We start from the raw sequence: 26891 nt of genomic DNA, 5'->3' as shown, positions 1-26891 counted from the left end.
GGAGGAACCGCCGCCCAGCGCAGCCCCGCGCCGGCCGCCGCAGCCCCGAGCGGCTGCGCCCCAGCTCCATGAATGGAAATCGGCAGCGCAGGTGAGGGCGGGCCCGGCGGGCTCTGGCGGGGTTGGGGAACGGCCCCCCCGCGCCATCCCCCCAACTCCCGGTGCTCGCCCCGGTGCCGCGGGGCAGCGGCCGGGCCGAGCCCATCCCGTGGGGGATCGGGCGGGAGGAGCTGAGCCCCGCGGGCAGGGCCCCGGTACCGGGCAGAGCCGGGGCCGAGCCTCTCCGGGCCCTGATTCCCGTGCCGGAGGTGGAGGAGGAATTGTCGGTATTTCATAACCGGTGTGTCCGGCTTGCGTAACCCGCGCCGTGCCGGTGCCCGAGGGACGGACCCGCAGAGCCCGGCGGGACCGGGCAGCGCTCCCTCGAGCAGCCCCTGCCGGGCACACACCGGGTGTTTGGCCCCTGTGTGTCAGCGCGCTGACTTTTAGGGCTCATTCCTGTGCCTTTGGGTGTGCTGCTTCACAATAATCATTCCGAGGTGGCTATTGCCTAGAGAAGTAGTGGCTGCCCCATCCCTGGGTAGTGTCCAAGGCCAGGTTGGACGGAGCTTGGACCAACCTGGGCTAGTGGAAGGTGTCCCTGCCCATGGCAGGGGGTGGAATGGATGGGCTGTAAGTTATTTTCCAACCCAAAGCGTTCTGTGATTCTATGAAAATCTTCATATTTTGGCCGTTTGATCCTTTTGCTGAGAAGCACGTGCTCAGTATTTATCAACTTTGTTGTTTAAATGGATTTTGAGGGTTGGAGAAGAAAGTTCTAATTCAGTTTTTCAAGGTAATTTATTCCAAGTCTGGCAGAACAGCAGAGGAGGATGCAGGGTTGGGCAGTGTTTAATCAGCAGTTCCCTGGCTGTACGTTGATGGCAAAGGGAATGTCCAAAGCCACCTGGAGTTCCATGTCTGTCACTTGAATAGGTACCACAGGTGGTGAAAATACAAGACTGAGACTGAAGGTGTTAACACAAGACGTGCCTTCCCATCTCCATATGGAGAGCCTTTTCTAACATAGAGACTTAAGGACAATGATGGATTTGGCTGGAAAAACTCCCTACCTCAGCTGTTGCCTGGTTTGAGGCTGTGATGGGTTGAGAATATTTTAAGATGCAGGATTTTAACAATCTGGTGGAATTCATATGATGCTCTCTTTCACGGTATTAAATAAACTCTGATTAAAACCTGGTGCAATTGTAGTTGTTTCCTGATAAACAGATTTGCAAGTAAATGGTTTAGTTTTCCTTTGGAGTGGATTTACCTGTTGTTAGGCTGCAATATGTTGGATTTTATCAAAGCTGCTGCAGAGTGTTCCTTTTGGGCTCTGGCAGTGTCCAGCATGCTGGATGGTTCTTCCTATGCTGTGTGATGAGTGAAGTGTTAAGTGCAGTGTTCACATTCCAAATGTTGGGGTGTTGGAACAGGAGGACACAAACCATCCTTGGTAGAACAAATGAGGATTAAAGCTCTGTCATGAAAGAGAGAAAGACACTTGAGATGTGCTTTGTTTTCTGTGCATGAAGAGAAAACATGGGATAAAATAAGCAGAGAGGGGAACAAAGATTGGTGTCTCAGTGTCCCTGGAGTAAAGTCTGGAAGCGTGTGCCAGGACATCTTGGGTAAAGCAGTGCTGTAGGTGATTTCCTGTTTGTGTGAGAGGCTTAGCTTAAGGAATCTGGGGAGTATTATGGCTATCCTGGTCTGTGGAATTTTCACATCACTAAAAATAGGGGCAAGATGTGAAGGTGGCTACTTGGGACGTAGGTTGTGGTGAAACCAAACTGAGGAACAGCAATAAAGTGTTTGGTGGGGAAAGTGAAGGAGAAGCTGCTCTCTGCACAGGTCAGGCATTTGTACTTCCACCAGGAGAATGCCAAAAGGCAGGGAGGTTCAACCAACAGGGGATGTTCCATGGTGTAACCAAGTTGTATCAATGCTGTCTTCATTTCCCTGTCCTACCTTGTTCTTTCAAAGCTCACAGCTTTCTGTGTTAAAAGTGTTAAATTGTGTTTTTTTAATTTCAGTTTTTAATGAAGCAATGCAGGCATCCTTAATGTTCACAAGTATCATACAAACTTTGGGCAGAGAAAATCCCGAGAAGTGGTTTTTCTCTCTGATTGAGAGTAGTGATTTGGGAGACCCATTAAAAGTCCCCTTTTTGTGGGTGTGGTAGAGCAGGGAAGGGGCTGATTCATAGTTGCCTTCAAAAGTTATTCTACTGTGAGATACAGTGGCAGATTTCCTTTGGAGTTGCTGTGGAAGTTGTTCGACTTGCAGTATGAACTTCACAAATTGTTTCATCCCCGGAGCTTTACTTTCTCAGGGGTGAAGATGTCAAAGACTATTTCTTGAGCTAATTTTTACCTTCCTGATTTTAGTCTGTGGAAATACCTTCCAGGAAAAACCCTTGCAGGGTTTGTGTGGGCTGGCACATTCTCTTCTCCCGGAGCAATTGGGTATTAACTTCATTCACTGTGTGCATATAAGCTGCTTTTTTGGGCTTAAAGCTTTTTGTATTTAGATTTTTTTTAATGGTTCAGAAGCATTGATTGTCTTTTAAATTCTCCCAATACACTTCAGTGTGTTTTCTGTAAATCCATTAGGCCAGAATGAGTTACCACACCAGTATTTGCTTGTGAAGTTGGCAGTCACAAACCACGGCATCAAATGTTGGCTTTTGATGAGTTTGAACATGACTTAGTATTTGAAACCTTGAAAAAAACCAAACCCTAGATTGCGAGAAGGAATGTTTAGAAAACATGGATTGCATTAATCATAAATAATGTAATGCCACCCAGCAAGGCCAAGTGATAGAAATGAGGCAATTCATGATTTCTGGCAGACGGAGCTGGATCATTGAAACCGACGTTTGAGTCAAACCTTCTCTATGTATTTTTTTAATCCAGAACTAGGTTATTTTTTGCTAGTGATAAGATTTTCTTAGGACTCTACAGGCTCTGAGTAGGGGCCAGGGCCCCTGTAAAAGGGAATCTTTTATTTTTCCCCCTCCATGGAGAGCTCTAGCTCTCCCCGGTGCAGCTCCAGCCCAGCCTGTGATTGGTTCCACAAATCTGCCTCGTGTTCCTGAGCCAGAGTAAGTTGTATTTACCTGCTCAGGTCTTGATGATGTGTTTTGGGCTGTTCCAGCATCCATCCAGCTTTAATCCAGGATTTAGAACTGTTGTATAAACAAAAATAAAACCACTAAGTTATTTCTGTTAATACAATTTGGCTTTATAATGATGAAGACACAGTGGGAAAGAGGATAATTTTTTTCTGGAAGCTCGGTGGGGATGGCCCTTTCTGTAAGGAAATCTGCATTTCCTATTAGCATCCTGCTGGAGATCAGGGATTTTCTTCGTTCTGTAAAAATGTTGTGCGTGCCAGAAGCTGCAGTTTTTCGTACAATGGTGTGTTGGATGCATTTGCAGGTTTCTGAGCTCCTGCTCGTTGTGTTCAGGCTTTATTCTGACAGGGCTTCTCTGGTTGCTAGGTAGGTGCAGCCAGTGTTTGGATGCAGGCCAGACATGTCCATGTGCTGGCTGGGCTGCCGAGGAATCACCGTCCCTTTCGGCTGTGTTTAAGCTTGATTGGAACATTGACACTTGCGTGGAAGAAAAGATTCTCACTCAGAGCTCATTGGAACCATTAGAGGGACTTCCACAGTGGAACTGGGGGAGCTTTAAGGTCCCTTCCAAGTCAATCCATTCCATAATCTTGAGATGTGCTCCCTTGCTGCACAAAAGCCTTCCAAAAATCTGTCTGAGACACCAGTTTTAGTTGCTGTTTGTGCCTTCATTGCTTTCTGTTATAAGTCAGTTGAGTTTTAGTGCTGAGGACTTTACTGAGCTGGTTTTATGAATTGAGCTCTACTCCAGCACACTGAACAGACTTGATTGGGAGTTTTCTTTGGACTTTTAAGAACGTCTTAGGAATGTATCTGAAGGGAGCCTACAAGAAAGATGGAGAGGGCTATTTACGAGGCCTGGAGTGACAGGGGAATGGCTTCCCACGGCCAGAGGGCTGGCTTAGTGGGATATTCGGAAAGAATTCTTCCCTGTGAGGGTGGAGAGGCCCTGGCACAGGTTACCCAGAGAAGCTGCCCCATCCCTGGAAATGTCCAAGGCCAGGCCTGGATGGGGCTTGGAGCAGCCTGGGATAGTGGAAGGTGTCCCTGCCCATGGCAGGGTGTAGGAATAAGGTGATCTTTAAGGTGCCTTCCAACCCAAACCATTCCATGATTCTATGGTACTTACCTGGTGCTGTAATGGCAGTTTCCTCAATTTCATTTTTATATTGGTTTCTTTAACACAAAGAAGTTTCTCCTCTCAAGTCTCTGGGCAGCTGAGCAGTGCAGAAGTCTCTGGAAGCACTGAGGAGCTGTTCCCTGTGGAGGAGGCCTCACTGTCCTGCTGGTTTGAGAAAGGTTTTTGAGCCTTGACCCACTTTATTTTTGCAATTGTTAAAGGACCTGAAGGAAAGGATCTGCCACTCAGGCATCCTGTACTCTGCAGAATAATAGTACTTGGAATATTTTTGATTTGTATGTTTATTTCCATGGGCTTGACACAGGACTTAGGCATGAGGTTGGGTGAGTCACCGATAGATCGGCGGCGGAACCATTCCCAGAGCATCGCTGGTTATTTGGGTTTGAGTCACAGCTTTGAAGCCGCTAACACAAGACCTTCACAATAGAATCTGGCAAATCAGTGTCTCTTGAAAGCAAGGTTTTCTAAGTGGGTGCTCCTGTATCTGGGCAGTACTGGCATACTCATGTTTTTAAGTTCATTTGTCCAAGGGAGCTTATGATTCACACAATAATAGCAAAATAGCTGAATGTTTCAAAATTATACCTGAACAGTATGTAGACCTGCACTTCTGATTCATTTATTGGTCATTTAATTCCTGTTTGCCAAAATCTGGGTTCTAACTTCTTCCAGGGTGGGCTGGGTGAGTGGGACACACTGACCAGACTAAAAGAATCTTTTTAATGTTATCTTCATTTTAGCAGTTTTGTTAGTCTTTCCTTCATATAGGAACTAAATATAAACTATGGTGTGTATGTCTTCAGAATATTAAAATAAACTAGTAACTTGTTTATGCCACTTAAATGTTTTGTAGTAACTTCTTTTTGCTTATGCTTATATTCTGCAAATATAGCTGGAGTAAATTCTAGGGCTGCTTTTACTCATGTGAGAGTATTAAAATGAAGGAAAAGTTGAAGAGAGCAGATGCTTGGAACAAGTTTTGCATAAGCAGAGTCTGTGAGCGGGTTTTAAATGATGCTTCTTGGTTTCTGTTTTGTTTTATCTTATGGCTCCAAGCCAGCCCCACTCAGAATTTTTCAGTAGTTTTCTGGTTAGAGCCAGACAAATGTTACAGAGGAACTTGGCCTTGATGTTCACCTGTTCTCAGGACATGATTTCCTTCAAGATAATACAGTTTTTTTTGCAGAAATTATGGAGATTAATCAAAAGGCAAATAAAAAATATTTTTTCCCAGCACTTGACATTTTAACTCTGCTATGAAAACGAGTGGGCTGGAATTGCTGCCTGCGTCACCGAGTAGGAGGAGAGGGGAGAACTTTGCACTACCTTGCTTGAATGCTCTGTTAATCAGGACATTTGTGCCACGAGTAACTTCTCAAAACTCAGGCTACCAAGCATTTTGGGGTTATTGTTGTTTCTTAACTGGAAAGAGGTATTTTTAAGTGGAAGTACTAGTAGAAGTTCTGGGAAATAGGCTATGTTTACTACTGTGTTTGATTTGTAGGGCATGAGTAATGCAAATCTTGAGTGGAGGGTTCTCATGTAAATGATGCAAAACAAATTAAATAGATGAGAATGGAACAAATCTGGGCAGGTATTTTAGCTACTTTTCAAAATACCTATCTCAGTGCAGATTTGGATGTTTCTCTTAGCAGTCCTGGCTATTCTTCTCTACTGTACAAGTAATCAAGAGTTTTACAATCCTGTCTTAATCTGATTCTTTACTCTTCTGGCAAATTGGCTTTATGGGGGCAGTTAGATGGGAGGTAATGGTCTTACTCTTCATCCATTTTCAGCCAGCAAAGTTCAAGAATAATCTGTCTTCCAAGACTAAGCTGATATTGACGCTGAAATGAAGAGTTTATCTCAAATCCTGTGCATCAGTCCAGAGCTACTTCTGTATTTTTGTACTCTGCAGCCACTTGGTTATTACCAGGGTATTCAGAAAAGACTTGTAAAACTTTCTGTGTGATTTTTGGGGTGGTTTTTGTTTAAGGATTTTTTTTTTGTTGGGTTTTTTGTTGTTGTTGTTGGTTTGTGGGGGTTTTTTTCTTTTTTTTTCTTTTCTTTTCTTTTTTTTTTTTTTTCTGTTTTGTTTTGTTTTGGATTTTTAGTTGGGTTGTTTTAGGAAATCTCCTAAACAAAACCTCCTGATTTTATTCATGCTGATCGCTGAAGCTCATGAGTAAGAGAACCGTCTAGATGTAGGTGGAGGCTTAGGGATTAATAATGGGCAAGCATTTGTTTGGAATTTCATGGGCAGCATGCTGTTGGAGACAGCTGATTTCCTTTCCTCAAGTGTGCTGGCTCTGGTGCCCACCTGGTTGTCCCGGGAGTTGGTTCAGGGGCTTGTCTGTTGTGCTTTTCTCCTAATCTGTGGGATTTTTCCTTTGCAGGACCCGTGGGGGCACAGCCCCTGCTTATGGTGCCCAGACGTCCCGGATATGGCACCATGGGCAAACCCATTAAACTGCTGGCCAACTGCTTCCAAGTTGAAATCCCAAAGATTGATGTCTACCTCTATGAGGTGGATATCAAACCAGATAAGTGTCCTCGGCGGGTGAACAGGTGAGAAGACACATTTGTCTTGTAGATTATACCAATGTGAATATTGATTAACATCAAGAGCTGTGAAAGGGAGAATTTCTTTCCTTTTCCCCACCTCCGAGCTGGGAGGTAAAAGTGCTGCTGCTCATTCAGCTTGAAGAGGAAGTCAGTATCATCTTCCTGAAGTACTTTGGGTTAATATTGCCTGACCAGGACATGGTGCCTGAGAGCTGCTGCTGTTTGCATGTGCTGAAGGAAAGTGTTTCCATTTTGTGCGACTGAAACACCAAGATTTCCCAAAGAATTCAGATTCCAAAGGCCTGTTACAGTTGGAGGTGTTCCAAAAGTCTCTTTTTATCTACTACTCTCATCAAGAAGCATCTTTGTATAAGCTGAAAATTTCATGATGGTTTTTCAAGTGTAATTTCAGTGCTTGTGTCAGGTTAATTTTTATTGCCATCAATTTATAATAAAGCAAGGGAGGCAAATCTATAATTGTGTGCAAATTGGATTAGGCTTTTACATGATTTTGTAAAAACTCAGGTTGTTAAGGACTTAAAGCCAAACCTTTTTTGTTAGGGCATCTCATGTTTATAACCGGTGTAGGCAGAATTCAAAACTCTTATCAGTTGAGGAACAGATAAACATTGCTGCAGACAGTACAATGAACTGGCAGAGCTTCCAGTTGGGGGTTTGTACTGTTTTTTCACACTACCACTTTGTGGGTTTTTCCCAAGGTAACAGTGTCCTTGTATTCCATAATAAAGATGATGCAAAGGCCTTGGTCATTTCTAGGAGTTTCTGAAATCATTTCAGTACCAGTATTTCCCAGTACTTAAACATTTGCATTGATTCTTATTTTATTCTGTAGTGTTTATTTATTTAGTTCAAGTATGTGAAGCACCTTTTGGAATAGCAGTGGGTGTTTATAATTCACTCAAGTATTGTTTATTGCAACTACTTCAGCAAAACACTAGGGAGTGAGAGCCAGCTTGGGTCTGATCCTTCCTCAGAAACATCTTCAATGTAAATATCCCTTTTCCAGGGACGTGGTGGACTCTATGGTGCAGCATTTTAAAGTGACAATATTTGGGGACCGTAGACCAGTTTATGATGGGAAAAGAAGCCTCTATACAGCCAATCCACTTCCTGTGGCCACTACTGGGGTAAGATAACTGGGATGATGCTGTATTGGTAGCAGCTTCATAGGAAAGGAAAAAAGCCAACTTTAAATATTGCTTATGTCAGAAAAGCTGGAACTATCTTACAGTATCTGTATTGAAACTGAGTCCTTCTGATACATTTCCTGCAAATTCCAGTGTGTGTAAATGTTCATGGAACAGTTGCATTCAGAACTTCCTGTAGAATTTCGTAGCTGCCTTCTAAAGCAAAATCGATTAAAACATTTCATTTTACAGACTGCAACATATGATCTTGTGAATGAATTGAAAAACCAAGCCAGAGTTTTTCTAGAATGTATCACTTAATGATTAGAGCTGACAAAAAGTTATCTTCTTTTGCTTGGTCAGGGCCCAGTTCTCATCACTTTGTGCATTTGATAATGTACTTTCATCAAATGTGCTGTCTTTTCAATATCTGAGTTTTTGAGTCTCTGGCCCAGTTACGGACAGGGGTAGTCGCAAGGCTACCAGACTCCAGATTAAAAAGCTTTTTATTTCTTTCTTTTCTCCTCTGCCCAGGTGGATTTGGATGTGACACTACCCGGAGAAGGTGGAAAAGATCGTCCCTTCAAAGTGTCAATAAAGTTTGTTTCTCGGGTGAGCTGGCACTTGCTGCATGAAGTTTTGACAGGAAGAACCTTGCCTGAGCCTCTGGAACTAGACAAACCTATCAGCACTAACCCTGTTCATGCTGTCGATGTGGTGCTACGACACCTCCCCTCCATGAAGTAGGTTCACTGTCTTCCTGCGGTCTGTCTTTACCTGAAGTATCCCCACTGGGAGACCTTCATCCCCATTTCTTCACAGGTGGAAAGAGAAACTGCTCATTCCCCTTTGCAGCACAGCTGGTGAGCTGAAAGGGGAGCTTGTAGCCAGTCCTGTACAAGTATTTCTGTAGGCAGAGCAGGTGATATGTGTGTTGGAAAAGATCAAGAAACAGCAGGCATTTATAATAGGTCTTCACTGAAATGTTGAGAGGTTCCAGTGAGCTGTAGTGCTGCTGTCCTGGTTCTGCTCAACCTGAGCCAAGTCATGGCAGTGCCTGTGAAAAAGCACAGGTCTCTCTAATCCATTGATATACTGTGACCGGTGCACGCTTCTCACATCTGAAATACATGGCTGGGACCAGGTACCTGGCTGAACAAAGTCTCATATTTGTTATTTTATCTCAGAACCCTGAAATTTAGAGAAGGCTAATTTCACCTGATTTGGTCAATGAAAGTTGCTTTTGAAGTTTGTTGGCTTTAGGCAGCACAATGGCTTTGCTCTGATAGGTGTCACTGCGTGTAGCTGACTCCTAAAAAAAGTGCCCTGTGGTTTTGTTTGGAATCCAGTGTTCCTCAGCTTCCCCAGATCTGAAGATGTTAACCTCTATACTAATGCCTGTGCATTACAAAACAGGAGGTGTGGAGGCTCAGGAGCAGCTGTTTTCTACTTGTGAGAGAAACATCATTTCCTCTAGTTCTTTGTTTCCCCCATAGTTTTTGCTTCTCTCAATGTATCTTGTATTCAAAAGGTCCCTATGAAATAGGAAAAGTGGTATTTAAGGGTCAGGTCAGTGTAGACAAGGCTGTTGTGCAAACTCTGCTGTGGTGGAGATTCCACTTTCTTGAAGCAGAAGATCAGGAAGGGTACGTTAACTTAGTTCTTGATTTGTTGTAAAAACTGAAAGTGGTTTGTGCATTGCTAAAAATAGTGAATGTTTTTGTCTAAATTTAAAAGCACTGCAATAGGAACAGAAGCATTCAGGATATTTTGTTTATAGTTGCTTCTTGGCACAGATTGCTGGTGCACAAAATGCCAAAAAAATAATAATGCTGTGTGTTATAGTCTTTGTTACATGAATTTTATGTTTGGAAAGCAAGAATATAAATGTGTGGCCACCTGTTTCACTAGGTACACCCCTGTGGGCCGCTCCTTCTTCTCAGCTCCAGAAGGCTATGACCACCCCCTGGGAGGGGGCAGGGAGGTCTGGTTTGGGTTCCATCAGTCAGTCCGGCCTGCCATGTGGAAAATGATGCTCAACATCGATGGTAAGTGGAGATTCAGGGCTGAGATTCAGACCAGACATGTATGGCAAAGGCTACCCAGAAATTCTAGTCTTTTTTCTTATATTTGTCATCATGTCAATGTTTGAGCAGAAATTTAGCTGCCATATAAAGACCAATATCCCTGTGTAAAAAGGAATTGCACAGGGCTTGTTTTCCTACTTAATTTCAGTCCTGGTGCATCCCCAGTGACAGAGGCAGGTTGCCTGCGCTGTGTCTCGGTGCAGCTGTACACAGTGAGTGGTGCTCAGTACTTCCAAGAAAACTCTGTAAAACATAACCCAAACACTTCTCTGAATAAGGCTGATTGGGATAGACTTTCTTATGCAAAAGCATGAGCTCTGCAGCACTTTATTGAGTCCCAGATGAATGGATCTGAGATTGGCTGGTGCCTTTGTCAGACTCCTCATCCTGTGAGCACTCGACTCTATTTAGTTGTTAAAACCCTTATGGAAAAGTGTCAGTGGTGGAGGTGCAGGTGCTGCCTGAGGTTTTCTCTGATGTGCATTCAGTTCCCACTGTCTTTGAAAGGCTTTATAAACCCAAGGTAAACTGTCTTGCTCTACATTGAGCACTCCAAGTCAGGTTGTGCTTAGCATCTGTCTTGGAGCATAATAAAATATTGCAGATGTTGAACTGTCTTGCTGGAAATTTGTAAGTCCACGTGTTCTGCTTTACGTAAATTGTGGTGATTCTTGTGTGACTGAAGTCACACGGTTTATTCTTGTAAAATTGCCTTTCTAACAGCAGCTGTGGTTTAAAAAATGAATGTAAAAATCCTAACCTGTCCCAGAAAGAACCAGTGCTGGTATCTATGTGCAAGGTACTGAGAGAACTGCAGTTCAGGCAGGAGAAGAGGATGAATTTACACCAGTTGATGATGTACTGTGCTGTTACTTTGTGAGGCAAGTTTTTCTTACCAGCATTAGCAAGTGTAGTATTAATTCTTGGAGTAGAAGTTTTTCAGTCCTTCCTTGTGAATGAGAAATTTTAAGTCCGTTGTAAGTGGTGATTCACAGAGCTGTTCTGTTTCCTGATTTGAGGCTGTGAAATTGCCTTCAAATCCCATCACTGGAGGTTTTTCAGTTGTTTAGTTGTATGAGGTTCTCCATGAAAATGTTGCTGTGGGAGACAACCCACATGTTGCCAGGGTGGGGAGAGTGAGGATTTGGGGTCACTCAGAAATCTGGAGCAGTCTTAGGCATCTGGAGGTGTTGGCTGATGTGTCATGTGAGGTTGGTAGGCTGCTCAAGTGACATAAGTCTGAAGAATGTTGGGTTGTATCAGCACAGATATGTGGCGGGTTCGGTACATGAGATCTGGAAAACTGATAAATGCTTGTTGAGTATTTCTTTACTGTTGTTACCATTTAAAGTTTTAAATGTGTGGAAGAGTTTGTGTCTGAACTCTGTCTAGTCCCACCTCACCCTTCCTGCCAAAGGTGTTGTTTCAGCTGCTTATAACTTAGTCCATAAGGTAATTTATGATCTTCCTTGCATGGAATAAATCAGCTGTCATGCTTAAAAACAGTATATTATCCCTTAAAGTGATAGTGTCATTAGCTTGTGGGGAGGGTGAGAGATTTGAATAGATCAAGGGTTCTGCTCCCCACTACATGAACACAATTTGTGCAGAGTCAAAATAGTGCTCATGTCTACACCAGATACTGTTTCAGTAATTGAGCAGATTGTGTAATTGACAAAATTATATTGTATGTTGAATTATGTTAGCTTTTAATATTCAAAAGTCTGAGGTAGAGAGGTATTAGTCCTATCTCTGCAGCTTCATTCAGAGGTGAATGAGAATGTCTCTCTGGGGTGCTGCAGCTCTCTAGAAATAAATGTTCTCTGGGGAAAAACCCTTCCAAACCTCTGAAATTCCAGGTAGTAGCAGAATGACTGTACCAGGAACAGATGTGTCACTGTGGACCTTTTCCTGGCTTTTTGATATTTTACTCTTGCAGAACTTGCTGTTCTGTTTCTAAATGTGCCTGAGGTTTACGTGGAATTCTAAGAAATATTGATGTATGAAATGCTTCACAATACCTTGACTGGGGTTTTTTACACTTAATGTTTTGCTCTGTGTAGTTTCTGCCACTGCCTTCTACAAAGCACAACCCGTAATTCAGTTCATGTGTGAAGTCCTTGACATTCATAATATTGATGAACAACCAAGACCTCTGACTGATTCTCATCGGGTAAAATTCACCAAAGAGATAAAGGGTGAGTAGAAATGGGTCTGTTTTGTCCCAGGTGACACAATAAAGGTAATTCTGATGGAATTGTTTTGATTGGAAACCTGGTTAACATGCATCAGAAGGGCATGGAACTGCCAAGAGAATTGTAGTGTCCATGTATGTAGCTCTAATACTGAGAGAAACAGTGCTGCTCTGCAGAGCTGAAGAACATTCCTAGTGCCTTAAAGGCCAAGAGGGAGCATGTTGTTCATTGCCTGGGCAGAGGTAAGTGGCTGGTGCTAGCCTCTCCTAACCCAGGGTCCCTGAGGCTACCTGGCATTGTGTGTGGGCTCCTGCTGTTTCATTGCTGTGGCAAAGTGAACATTGATTTCAAGGCTAACATTGAATCTTTGAAAGAGTGTTCTTACAGTGAATTCTAATAACTGATTGTCTTGTGGAAAAACAAGTACCACTTGCAGCTGAAGGCCAAATTCCATTCCAAAGGAATTGCATAAGCTGCTGGTTTGAGTGGTTTCACTCCATATATGCTACTCAGGTTTGTATTTTCCCATATCCTTCATTGCAGTGTAATTTGCAGAGGGAAAAGATGTGAAGGAGCTCAGTTCTTAAACACCTGATGCAACGTTAGACTCTACTGAAATCCTGGGCAACTAAAAAGTAAATTTGAACTCTAGTCATAAAGGGATGTGCTCACAGAATAGTCATGACTGAAAAAAGACTTACAGGAATTATTTTGTATTAGTCCTAGCATGCCCCCTTTTGCATCTACCTGTCTTCATTCTGTAGGGCAGGTAACTGGAGATTGAGAAACTGCCTCTTCTTAATCTCAGATGCCTCAGAGGCTCTGTTACCATAGTCAGAAAATGTTGAAAGTTATCCTTTTGCTCTCAGACTTGTCTTTGCTGCTTTAGGGTCTGAGAGCTCCAGCCAGGACGTGACCACATACAGCAAAACAAGCCCTGCATTAGAGCTGGCTGTGTATGAGCAGCACTGGGGGAGGGCACTGCCTTGGTAGTGTCACAGCAGAGTAATGACAGAGCAGGGAATGGATTCCAGATATCTCTGTGTTCATCAGCCCTTGTCTGTGGTCACAGTGCCCCATGGTTTCTCTATTTTCTCTTAATGCCGTGTCAGGGCAGTGGTGGTTTATTTTTGACTGTGAGTAATGCTGACGTTCTTGATGCAGTTAGTGTTGTCAGGGAGCAAGGAGGTACAGCCAGTGCTTCTTTGTGATGTCTGTGTCCCCAGTAAACTAAATACAGTCTGGTGTCTGGTACCTGGGGACCTGATTTTGAGTGGGTGTTCAGTCAGTGGTCCACATACCTCAACAGGATGAGCCATCCAATTGCTCTCCCAAAGGCCTTTACTACTAGACTTCACCAGTATTAGACTTTACTACTGGAGGTGAATCCTTTGAATACCCAGGCTCAGTTTTTAGCTGCTTTCTGTCCCCTGGGGCTGGAGAAAGACAGCAGCGTGTGGATGCTGTGCAGCCCTTGTGTGATAAGCTCAGTGCTCCCAGCAGATGTTGAGGCTGCCCTGTGTGAGCAGCACAGTGTGTCCACAGTCACAGCGACAGCCCCCAGAGCCTCTTGGAGCTGCCACTGTCATGATTATTGTGGGCAGAGGTAAGTCTGGAGAGGCTCTGGTATGTAGGCTGGATGCTTTGAGGCGAGATGCTCAAAATTCAAAGTTCAACTTGGTCACTGAAATTAAAGAAAATTACGGGCTGAATGTAAAAACAAACAAATAAAAAGCTGTGGGGAAAGATGATAAAGTAGAAACCTGGTCTTGCCCTTTTAATTTCAAATACATTGGAACTGATAGTTTGGAGAGATGTTCAAGACTGAGAATGAGAACAAGAGGATATGGTGAAAAACTTCTCTCTGAGTTCAGTCAGTGCTTTTTAAATGAAACTACTAAATGAAATTCAGAAGACACTGAACATTAAATATTCTACATCATGCTTTCTTTCTGAAGATAGTAATGAGGATTAGTCAGAACTCAAATTATAATGAAAGTAAAAATGTTTAGAGAATAATAGTTTCTTACATTTGTGCTATTTGGTGCTGGTTTAGGGCAAATTTTTTGTCCTGGTTTAGGGCAGATTTGGGAGAAAACCTCCAATGAGGCTCCCCTGGGAAGCAAACCCACATGGCCCTTTTCTCCTACCCCGCCAACCGGTTTGGGAAGAGATTTCTCTGAGAGAAGTGGAAAAAACCTGTTTATTTCACAGGCACAGCCCTACCCAGCACAAAAATGAACGATACCAAATTACAAAACCTCTCGCCGTTCAGAAAAGATGACAAATTTCAGAGGGTCTCTTTCCTGTGGGTGTTTGCTCTGTTATCAGTCCCTCTGGTGCTGGAAAATGCCGCTGCCCAGGCTGGGCTCCCGGTAGTCCACGGGTGCAAGCTCCCGGTGCTCCCCCGAGTCCCCAGTTCAGAGCAGCTTCGATTCGTTTCAGAAAAAGGGAAAGAAAACAGTCCAGGAAGACCTCTCTGCTCCGGCTAGTTGGAAAGCCAAGGCGATCTGTCTCTTGTTGTCTGTCTGTGCTGTAGTCAAAACTCCCGATGTGGGGGGAGCAAGTACAGTCTCTGATAACAGACTTGGTGCTTCTTTTCCACTCACTTTTACTCTTAGATGGAATTTTAAGAATACAAAACCTGTGTCTGGGTTAGGTGGACAAATGGGGATACAATTTAACATCATAATCAACCTAGGACAATCCCAAAGCTGTTATGTTCTATGGTTTGAAACCTTGTGCCTTCTGTGTACATGTTTGTGTAGTTATGGCATCAGGGTTTTTTTATGCTTTTATGCAGGCCTAAAGGTAGAAGTGACTCACTGTGGGACAATGAGAAGGAAGTACCGTGTCTGTAACGTAACAAGACGGCCTGCAAGTCATCAAACGTAAGAGGCTTTTTGTCAGAGCATGAAATGTGTGATAGTTTCACACTGAGTAACAGGACCTGATATTCCATTAATTTTGGGACAATGTTATTTGACAACTAATATTTTACTAACATGTCTGTCTTCTCAGCTTTCCTTTACAGCTAGAAAATGGCCAGACTGTGGAGAGGACAGTAGCACAGTATTTCAGAGAGAAATACAACCTCCAGCTGAAATACCCTCACCTTCCTTGTCTGCAAGTGGGACAGGAACAAAAACACACCTACCTGCCTTTAGAAGTAAGAGCCTTACTCTGATTGATCAGCTGGGTTTGGATGGGTTCTATCAGTTTGCAAAACATTAAGAATTTATGCTCTTTGCAATACAAATGTGTTCACAGGTTTACATGTTCAACCCTCTTAATTTCAGACTAAAGAATGTCTGTATCCTAAAGTGCTTTAAAGTGTAGAAATACAAGAAAGAACAGGAAGTTGCTTAAACATGTTGGGCTTGTGGTTTATAGTGACAGCAGACTGTGGTGTGTGTACAGTGTGATGTGATCTGAGTGCTTCTGATGTGAATCAATGCTTCTGATTTCCCCGTGCAGGTGTGTAACATCGTGGCAGGCCAGCGTTGTATCAAGAAGCTCACAGACAATCAGACATCAACCATGATAAAAGCGACAGCCAGGTCTGCCCCAGACAGGCAGGAGGAGATCAGCAGATTGGTGAGTGCCCCAATCCCAGCTCCATGGAACACTGGGCTGGATTATATCCATGCAGAACTTCCTAGTCTTTTCATTCCTCCTTGTCCTTTAGCTGAATAGATTTTAACTACATTTTTAATAGGATGTATTTAAAATGGCCTGCAATGATAGTATGATTACAGGCTCTTTCTTGCATTATTATCTCTACAACTAATTTACTGTGAAGAAACACTCAAAAAAATCCTTTAGAACGAACAAACTCCAAATGAGCACTTGCATAATGAAGGGAACAGAAACCATCTCATCCAATATATCTAATGGTAGTAATTGTTTTCATTTGGGATGGGTTGATAGTGCTGAGCAGTCAATTCTGAGCCTTTTTCAATGAAATTGTTGTAAGAACACTTCTGCAATGTTCCTGTTAGCCTATGGCTTGTTATATGGATTATAATCAGATAACATGTAAAATAACATGTACATTTCCATGTAACATGGAAAAATCTCTCCTAGGTGAGAAGTGCAAATTATGATGCAGATCCATTTGTCCAAGAGTTCCAGTTCAAAGTGCGGGATGAGATGGCCCATGTGACAGGACGTGTGCTCCCAGCCCCGATGCTGCAGTACGGAGGACGGGTGAGGCTTTGGCTTTTCCTCTGGTTTCCTTTTTGAGGAGTGATTTCTTGTACACCTTGACTCTACAGGGATCAGACTTTGAATAATAAACTCTTCTTTGTTATCCTGAAACTGCAAATAGCACTGGCTGCTTCTTTTTCAGTTGCTTGAGTGTCTGTTGCTTTTGTTTCCCCAGAATCGAACCGTGGCAACACCAAGCCACGGCGTGTGGGACATGCGAGGGAAACAGTTCCACACTGGGGTGGAGATCAAGATGTGGGCCATAGCTTGCTTTGCAACACAGAGACAGTGCAGAGAAGAAATTCTGAAGTAAGGCATGTTGTGGTTCAGGCTTTGGACTGTTCTCTTAATGGAGTGAAACATGAATGTAGGATTTCAATGAGCATTTTACCTGGGTTCAATGTGAGATATTAGGGTGAGAATCCGAACTGGTGTGCTTCTGTGCTGGAAGCTACAGTCAAAACACTGTACTGGGTACACTGTGGGGTGTTTGTCCTGTGACATCACTGTATATAGTCCCTTCTGACATCTTGAACAAAGTACTGAAGGTGTCTAGACTATTTTTTAACCCATTCTGGCCTGTGGCATTTCACAGCTGTACAGCCTTCACATAACAAACCTTTTTTTAAATGCTGCTTTAAAAGCTCTTTGGAATCATCCTCCTTTGATGGTTCTGTCCCTTTGTGCGTTCTCATGTACTGTTGCTACTGCAAAAATCCAAAAATCTCCTCTCTTCAGGGGTTTCACAGACCAGCTGCGCAAGATCTCCAAGGATGCTGGGATGCCAATCCAGGGCCAGCCCTGCTTCTGCAAGTATGCCCAGGGTGCAGACAGCGTGGAGCCCATGTTCCGACACCTCAAGAACACCTATTCAGGGCTTCAGCTCATCATTGTCATCCTGCCAGGGAAGACACCTGTGTATGGTAAGGGCACACCTCTGTCTGCACCTGTTATGTCAGGTATCATTTGGAGAAATCTGCTGCCCAGCATATGTTAAAAATCACTCAGAACCATCCCTTAAGTATTAGAAACCACTGTTTTGTGTTGGAAGATAAATTGGAAGCAGGTCTGAGTATGCAGATAAGTTAGAAGTTACTGCAGAGTATGTACTCTGAAGTTATTGTGACTTAGCTAAGATAGAAATGCAGCAATAACCTTGAATGGACTCAAGTTGTCTCCTTGTATTTGCTTCCCAGCGGAGGTGAAGCGCGTGGGAGATACACTGCTGGGAATGGCCACACAATGTGTTCAGGTCAAGAACGTCATTAAAACATCTCCACAGACCCTCTCAAACCTGTGCCTGAAGATTAACGTTAAACTAGGAGGAATCAACAACATCCTTGTACCTCATCAACGGTAAGACTCTGGAGATTGCGTTGGGTTTTCTTTTAACAGATGTGGTTACATTTGCTGTTTAGCACCCAAAATTTAAATGTGGCCAAGTTTTAAGTTAAAATAGTCTTCTGATAATAGTATGTGGTATTTGAAGTAGAATTAAATTCCTTCCAGCACAGGCTCGGAGTGGTGGTTGGTCTGTGCATTAGGTCTTCAGCCAAGATTCTTGTCAAATGTTTGATCACTATCAAAGCTGAAATGAGGAACAGTTGTGTGAGGAAGAATATTTTAAAGGCAGTGTAAGACCATCCTGGTGCTCAGATACTGGAGAACAGTGTAATGTGTATGCTGGTGCTATAGCTCAGTGGTGCCCAGGGGACCCCCAGGGCCTCTGAAGCCCCTGGCTGTGCCACTCCACTGAAGGCCTGAGACTGCTCCCCACCAGAATCATGCCCCAGTTCTGGCAGTGTGTTTGCAGTGTGTTTTGGGCTCTGCTGGGGAGGGTTCCAAGTTCACCTCTTGTGCACAAAGATCCCATTGCTGAGCCTTGGCCCAGGTACCTGATAAGGCTGAGACACAAACAACCCCCACAGTGAGTAATGACCTTGCGGCAGCTCTTCAGCTACAAGTGTGACTTAGCACTTTTTTCTTTTTGAAGACCTTCTGTGTTCCAGCAGCCAGTGATCTTTTTGGGAGCTGATGTCACTCACCCTCCAGCTGGAGATGGGAAGAAGCCTTCCATTGCTGCTGTAAGTTTTATTAAGTTTACATGGTATTTTTTTCATCTTGAGTAAATGTTAGAACAGTAAATGCAACTCATGGACTATATCTGTATCAAATACTTTTCAGGGTTTATGCCAGTTCTTTGTACAGATTCCCAATGACATTAAAAACCATGTATTTAAAAGGAAAAAACTGCCTGATACTTCAGAGTGGTTCCTTAGCTCTTTAATTTTTAAATCAAGGTAAAATGGCATTGTTAAATAATATATTTCAGCAGAAATACTCTCAAGGAAATAACACAGCTTGGTGACATTAGCTAGTAACATTTTTTGTCTTTTTAAAGGAGAAAAGTGTAATTAAAGGCCTGATTTGGCAGAATTTTTTTTGATATTTCTTACCTTTTATGTTGGTACAGTCCAGGAACTCAAGGTGGTGATTGGAGGCTTGGTCAATCCTCTCCTACTTCGTCCCCTTGGTATTTTAGTTGTCATTGATTGCAGTTATGGAAACTGCATTTGTGTTTAACTAAGGGAGGTTTCTCTCAGTGTAAAAGGTGAGAAAACATCACAGAAAAAAAAGTCTGTCTGGATTATAAAACTATGCCATAGTGAGAAGACAAATTCTGCAGGTGCATTTCAGGATGCTTGGGGGCAAAAGGTGTTAAACCTGTACCAAATACAAGTTCCTGTTGAAAGTGTTACTGTGGTTGTTGTCTAGCACAAATATCTTGTACTTGCTGCTCTTGGCTTTTTTGTTTTTAATTGTTTTGGTATAGATTTGATCTTGAAGCCCCTTCCCTGCTGCACTCTCCCTGCAGGTTGTAGGCAGCATGGATGCTCATCCCAGCCGGTACTGTGCCACGGTGAGAGTCCAGCGGCCCCGGCAGGAGATCATCCAGGACCTGGCCTCCATGGTCAGAGAGCTGCTCATCCAGTTCTACAAATCAACACGGTTCAAGCCCACCCGTATCATCTTCTACAGGGATGGGGTCTCTGAGGGACAGTTCCGACAGGTTGGTTCAGTTTCTTGAAGGTTTCTGTTACTCCGTAATAGTTGCAGGTCTTGTTTTGTACTGTTTGAGTTGCTTACATTTACACAAAATAATTGAGACTTTTAAGGAGAGAGATTTTTTATCTTGTTGGGTAAGAAGAGTTGCAGCTGTTTTCCTGTCTGGGAAGGAGAAGTCTACAAATTTGGGAAACCACATATCTCTAAGTACTTTCTGAGATTACCAGCTGTGTGCTAAAGTTGTGCCTACTGTTAACTACACCAAGTTAGGTGGTGTATATAGGATAGAATGGAAAGAAAACCTAAATTCTTCTGTTCTTGTGCTTGTAGGTTTTGTATTATGAACTGCTGGCCATTAGAGAAGCCTGCATCAGTTTGGAGAAGGATTACCAGCCTGGAATAACCTACATTGTGGTGCAGAAGCGACACCATACACGGCTGTTCTGTGCTGACAGAACAGAAAGGGTAATCACTGCCCTCTGAGGAGCCTTTTGGGAAAGCTTCATGTCAAGCTTTTAGGCTGCTGGAGAAAATATTAGCATGGGCTTCTGTCCTTCTGGTTGAATGTGCATGCAAGGAGGTGTTGATTTGATAAAATGGGGCCTCAAATTGAAAAATCATTGACCTTAAGTATGTTAAAAACCCTCACAACCTTTCATTGGAGCTAAAGTCCATGTGACTACTTGGAACCAATCTCTAGCAGTTGTAATAGAAGAAAGTACAAAATGGTGGAACCTTTTTTCTGAGTTAGTCAATCCAAACTGAAGCTGACAACTCTAAATACAAATATCTGTGCAGCTCTTCAGTCTGAGCCAGAAAGTTCTGATGCGCTGGAGGTGCAGTGTTGTGTAAAGTGCTGGAGAGCCATCCAGTGTCCTTGTCAAATCTCCGAGGCTGATGTAGTGGCACGTTCCACACAGTTCTGTGGCACTTCATGTGCTGAAACCTTGCCAGTGGTGAATAGAAGCTTGCATTTTTCATTACAGTTGAGCTGTTACAAACAGCTGAGGCCACACTTACCAAACCTCTTCTCTAGGTTGGACGCAGTGGCAATATTCCAGCTGGGACAACTGTAGATACAGACATTACACACCCCTACGAATTTGATTTTTACCTCTGTAGCCATGCTGGAATACAGGTATGGTCGCTTTGTGTAAGTAAATGTGAATTTAGAACACATTGTTTTTCTCCTTTTTGTGACACCTGATTACAGTTATTTAGCAGGGAAATGTTCTTTTAGCTTGGTTTTATCTGAGATAAAACATTTTTGTGGGACTTGGAGAATGATTTGCTTAAGAGGTGGTCTCTGCTACATGTTTAAATTTGCACTGATGGTAAGTGGTGCTTTTTAAAGTTTGTGTTTAAAGAAGCCACTTTATTTTGTAACATTATTTCTGAAAAAAAAGATTTCAGCTTTTATCAGACTCTTGCTTAAAATGTAAAAAGAAATTTGTTCTGTAGATTTTTATCATGTGAGTCTGACCGCATTGTCATCAGTTTTGTTTAGATTGGCTGGGCATTACTTCTTTTCCAGTTTTGAATAATTTCAGTGGGTTTTTTGTCAATCTTTACATTGTGTCTGAGGAAGCTGGTTTTGGCCCCTTGGAAAAAGAAATTTATTGAAATTGCAGCTCATTGTGTTTAATATAGCAAAGCATAAACAACCTCAACTAAATTGATACTTCAGGTGTATTTGTTTTAAAAAGAGAGACTTTTAGCTTGGCTAAAGCACAACTATTTACCCAATTCAGGTGCACTGTAAGATTTAACTTGAGTTTCTAGTGTTCATACTTGCAATTAGGGTGCTCAGGAGCTGGAGGGATGTAAAAGCACTGGTTATTTCTCTGAGATGTTTCTCTGTGAGAAACAGTTTAATTGAAGGTAGGTAAAAGATGCTGTAATTGTGGTTTAGTCATGTTGGGAGCAGATGCTGATCGCTGAGGGTTATGTAGAAGGGGTTTTATCCAAGCAAGAACATTTAGAGCAATATAGTCATGTATATGTTAGACTTACTCATCTGTAAATACATTTAGGCCTGACATAAAACTGAACTTGCTTGGCTGCTGTTATGTAGGAGCTCACGCTAGATAGTCTGGCCCTTTCTGAACATCAAAACCTGGCTTGTTTATGGAAATCCAGAGAAGTGACCCTCCATCCCCATCTCTGCAGGGAACCAGCCGTCCCTCCCACTACCATGTCCTGTGGGATGACAACTGTTTCACAGCAGATGAGCTGCAGCTACTGACGTACCAGCTGTGCCACACATACGTGCGCTGCACCCGCTCCGTCTCCATCCCCGCGCCTGCCTACTACGCTCACCTGGTGGCATTCAGAGCACGCTACCACCTCGTGGACAAGGAACACGACAGGTAAATCCCAGACTGTGCTCAGGGTTTAGTCCCTGCTGCTCTCCTCTACTGTCAGGCCTAAAGACACCTGAATACAGGCGGTTCCTGCTGGTCTTGCACTTAGTTTTCGTTGCCTCTAGGACTGATGTTAGATCATCGCTCCTGGCAGCTGCTGCTCTACATCAAACCAGTGTGGGTTGGTGGATTTTAATGAATAACACTCAGATTAAAAGAATTCAGCTACTGAAGTATTTAGTTATGACTCTGACGTGGTCTGAGGGAATCAAGCCATGGATTTAGTTTTTTTGCTATAGGATCAGAGTAGTCATGAATGAACCAAATGTTAAGTGCTTCCACTTATCTAACTCTGTACGTCAGGAATATTTTATAACCTTCAAGCCATCAGTGTATTTATAAAAAGCTTATTTTTAGCTGAACAAGCTGAGTAGCCATGGTGAAGAGATTTGTCAAAAGCTTCAAGGTTGCTGGGTGAACACGAGTTGATATTTCTCAATGTCCAGTTCTGACACTCATGCTGTGTTGGTGAAGGGTCTGGAAAGTCAGTCCTTTGGGTAGCAGCTGGGGGGGCTCAGCCTGGAGAAAAGGAGGCTCGGGGGGACCTTCTCAGTTGTAGAGACAGGAGGGTGCAGCCAGGGCTGGTTGGGCTTCCAGGTAACAAGGACAAGTCATGGGGAAACAGCCTCATGCTGTGCCAGGGGAGGGTCAGGTTGGACATCAGGAGGGATTTCTCCACAGAAAGGAGAAATTTGCATTGGAAGGGGGCTGCCCAGGGAGGTGGTGGAGCCCCATCCTTGCAGGTGTTCAAGAACAACTGGACATGGCACTCAGTGCTCAGGGCTGGGTGATGCGGTTGGGATCAATCACAGGTTGGACTTGATCTTAGAGGTCATTTCCAGCCTCAGTGATTCTGTCAAAGAGATGCAGAAGCAGCTTTTTGATCCAAATTAATACAATTTACAGCCCTGCCTGTCTCTCCCTCGTTCCCTGCAGTGCTGAAGGGAGCCACGTGTCAGGACAGAGCAACGGGCGAGACCCGCAGGCCCTGGCGAAGGCTGTACAGATTCACCAAGACACCTTACGCACGATGTACTTCGCTTAAGTCAATGACCCGGGAGACACTCACAGAGAGGAGAACTGAGAACTTAAGCCACATACAATGTATGTTTCCAGGGGGTTGGTTTAGGGGCTGTGCCTCCCATCGTGCTGGAGCTGACGCTGTGCAGGGGCGAGAGGCTCACCCTTAAATTGACACAAGGAAGATTGTTTACTTCATCCAGGAACACAGCACTATTATGCAATATGAAACCAGCCAACTGCTTTTTTGGGGCGGGCTCCTGTGGGAAGCACCGCCATAATTTTTTTTAATTATTATTTCTCGTAGTTTAACCCTCTTCTGCCTTTACCTCAAGTTGCTCGGCAGCACAACTATTGTTGCAAAAAAAATAAGTAATAATAAACTAAAATCTGTTGTGTAATTTAAAACAAAAAACAAACCACCTTTTAGGAACAATCACAGTGATTGTTTGGAGAAGGGAAGTGTGCAAAAAAGAAAATAAGTTTTTAAACCCCATGCATTGAGGAATCTTTCTCTCAGTATTGCCATCGAGCATTCGAATGTGTGAACATATCCAAGTGCATTGGAATGCAACACTAGCTAGGAAGCAGTGAGTGGGGGAAGATGTTTTGCACACTAATCCAATAATTTGAACCTAATTTAGCCAACGGCTGCCTTTGTGTCTTTTCTCACAGCTTTGGAGTTCCCAGCTCCAAGAGTTCCCTTTCAAAAGCAATCCAAGAAGCTCGTGGTTCATGTGCAGGCAGTAGTGACCCAACTCTTCTTGCTCCCTGGGGGAATTTACTAAAGCTGCTGTTTTACCTAGTCCAAAAGTTTCAATTTTTTCCTATCTGGCGAGTCAAATCTGTTGAAGCTTCATGTAAGATTCGATGTCCCAGGTTTTCTGGGATGACATACAGTAATCACCAGAACTGAAACTTTAGAGCTAAGGTCTTTTTGGAAAAAAAAGAAACCTGCTACTTTACTTGCTGCCTCTCACACCTTAATGTGATTCATATGTATGTGTGTTTGAAGTTTAGCTTCCTTTTGTTTCTTTTATATTTATTAGAATAATAATAATGCTTTAATTTAATTATTACAGAACATATGGTCAACAGCAACTTTTATTTTTTAGAAATGTAATCATGTTTATTTTTAAAAAAAAGAAACTGACAACTTGTTTTGCTATCTTTTAGTGCAATAAGCATTCTAAAGAAAAACTGTGTCCATTGAGCTGTACTGAAGCACTGTCTGTACCACGGACTGTGGGAGAATGGACACCTCCAGGATTTTAAAAGGACAAAGTAAAAGCCTTAATTTTGAAAGGAAAGTTTTATAGTCAGAAGGAATCTTGAATTTTCCTTTTTTAAATCAAAAAAAATACAAAAAATGCTTCTAGACTTCTGCAAGCTTTACTTGTTGCTGCAGTCTTTTGATTTAACAAAGGAATTGGCCTTATTTTTGGCTTTGAAATGTGGAGCATATTTGAATTAAATGGACAGGGTTTTGTATTAAGAGCTCAGTTTTTACATGCTTAGTTAAACCTATTTGACATCAGTAAAATGTCTGGAACTAATAAAAGTTTTTAGGCTTTTTTCCTCTTTGATAGTGACTTTCCTTTTAAAATTAAGTTATTGGTAACTTCATTTCACTTTGCAAATAAAGAGGGCTGGGATAGTTCTAACATGTTAAATTACTGAAATGTGAAACAAACCAATGGGACTCTTTCATTCCACTTTAAAACCAATGTTTAAGATGTCAGAGACGAGCGTTTATTCAACAAGGGGACTGGGTAGTTTTGCACTTTGTAAACTTGTGAACTGCATTTTTGACTGTTTTTATTTGCACTGGTTCATAGTATATTTACTGCAGCTGTTTGTATGGGCATTGCTGTGATCCCAGCCCTCCCGACCTCCACCTGCTCTCACATGAAAACCTGGTTGGTCTAAGTAGCTTCTCTCCTCATTCTCAACAAATCAGCTGTTTGCCAATATACTGTGTTTTGAGCCTAAAATCTGAGCCCATTTTGCTTCACCAGGCATGAACCCCCTTTTTTCTGCCAGAAAAACCAAGTACTGTATTTTGTGTGTTTGTATATTGTATGAAAATGTCCATAGTGCTGTTCACAACACTGTCTGCAAGAGCTTTACTAACAGCTGATGTAGATACCTATTTTATCTCTCAAAACCAAGGAAAATAATGTAAAATACTAGTTTGGCAAAGCTAAAATTGCACTGGAAACAGTGGTGGGGGTGGGCATGACTGGGGTGCTCATAGGGGAGGTGGGGGTGGCTGGGGGGCTCAGCAGGGCCCCAAGGGGTTGGGGGCCCCCAGAGCCAGGGGGTCCCAGCTCAGAGTGCCCTGTCCCTGCGAGTGCCTTCGGACACACGTGGTGCAGGGAGGAGGCTGCAACCAAGTCCTTTGAGTGAGGTGGTTTCTCAGTGAGTCTCTGAGATGTTTTTTCCAGTCTGTGGCCTGACACTTTTCTCCTAAAGCTCTCTCAGTAGCAGAGCCGTTTGTAAAAGGTTCAGCTTAAGCTTTATACAGAAATTTCTTTTGCAACAGAGAACTTTTTTTGTTAAAGAAAACAATTTTACAAAGAGTTCTTGTGGACTTCTGGCATTTAGCTGAAAATTCCTTTTTACAAAGCCTTCTAACTCTCCTTTCAAAGCTGCTTCTCATCCTGCCCACGCTCGGTGACTCGGATTTGAGAAGCTTTTTTGCTCCCTACTTTCACCAAAAACTAAAGAAACTTCATTGGCAAAGTGACTTCAGTTTTCAAGGTAACATTGTACCTGGTTTTCATGTGAAGAGTATTTGGAAGTTTTAATCTCTCCTTAGTTTTGCAAATATCTTCGTCAAGTGCCGATACTTTGTATTACGATATCAAGTTACTGACGTTGTGAGGGCCACACATTTATGACGCTGTAGCTGCTATATTTATTTAAATGGAGATGGACAATTACTGCACTAAGGAATGAGGAGAAAAGCAAGGAATCAAGGTTAGTTAGATATCTTGGGTTTTTTTCAAAAGAGAATTAATGGTGTGAAATATCAAGTGTAACAAAGGGTGCTGTCATTTTAACTGAGATTAAATAGCCAGATATTCTTCTTTTGTTTAAAAACATATATATTTTGATGTTTGCAGTTTGGGGGTGGGGGGTCGGGATAAATGGTACCTCATCTGTGGTGGCAGTTTCCAGTATATTTTCAGAGTATATGGATTTCTTTTATTTTTGTACCTGCTCTCCTTGAAAAAGAAAAAGAAAAAAAAATCTCAAATTTTATGTGCTGTTTGAGGAAATCTTGAGTGGCACAGCAGATCCCCCTCTCCGGCTGGGAGCTGGCTGTGGATAGTCCAAAGAGGGTTATGGGCACAGGCTGATGGCTCTTCTTGTTTTGCAGACACCGGCCTCGGGTTTCTGCCTGTGGAGAAAAGCAGTTCCCGTCTCCTCAGACACTGCATTGAGACCTCACTTGTACTGAACAAGTGCCACTAAGTGCTCCCATGGTGGGGGCAGCCCCAGGGTATCACCGAGCCCCTCCTCATGCAGTCAGCCCTGCCCAAACCTCCCACCTGGCCACTCTAGATCCAGGGCTGGAGAGAATCATAGAATGTTTGTGGTTGAGGTGTTAAACTCGCGACATTTGCCAACAGGAGGAGTGACTCCACTGTAAGTCGCCTTTTTCCCTTTCTAGGGACCTGAGCCGTGGCCATTTGACTCAGGATCGCTGTGTCACTGTTCCGTGTGTCATCTGGTTACACGTGTCCAAAGGTTATTTTTATAGGATTCATTCCAGTGTTCTTTTGGGAGTTTGGCCACAGAAATGGTTTTCAGGAGTAAAATGGGTTTCTGGAAGTTGTCAGTCAAATTATTT

The 26891-nt window shown here is 43.0% G+C and overlaps 1 protein-coding gene across 2 annotated transcripts; it reads left to right on the top strand.

Moving 5' to 3' along the window:
- AGO3 (argonaute RISC catalytic component 3) lies at window positions 1-25263 on the top strand. 2 transcript variants are annotated; one of them, XM_005529785.3, is made up of 19 exons: window positions 1-91; window positions 6716-6887; window positions 7912-8032; window positions 8567-8775; window positions 9944-10080; window positions 12183-12317; window positions 15118-15205; window positions 15336-15483; window positions 15792-15911; window positions 16401-16523; window positions 16699-16832; window positions 17262-17446; window positions 17720-17879; window positions 18517-18607; window positions 19399-19593; window positions 19920-20054; window positions 20626-20727; window positions 21759-21958; window positions 22949-25263. In XM_005529785.3, exons 1-19 carry the CDS (start codon window positions 73-75, stop codon window positions 23055-23057), a joined length of 2583 nt encoding a protein of 860 aa, XP_005529842.1. In that variant the 5' UTR covers window positions 1-72; the 3' UTR covers window positions 23058-25263. The 2 variants fall into 2 exon arrangements, with proteins under 2 accessions (XP_005529842.1, XP_014114006.1); XM_014258531.2 differs by having other exon boundaries at window positions 22919-25263.
- The last annotated feature ends 1628 nt before the right edge of the window (window positions 25264-26891 follow it).

The sequence above is a fragment of the Pseudopodoces humilis genome, chromosome 27 (assembly GCF_049639895.1).
Source record: "Pseudopodoces humilis isolate 2021_Gansu_Grassland_sample_001 chromosome 27, ASM4963989v1, whole genome shotgun sequence".
NCBI classification, from domain to species: Eukaryota; Metazoa; Chordata; class Aves; order Passeriformes; family Paridae; genus Pseudopodoces; species Pseudopodoces humilis.
This window is presented reverse-complemented; position numbering and strand designations above follow the sequence as displayed.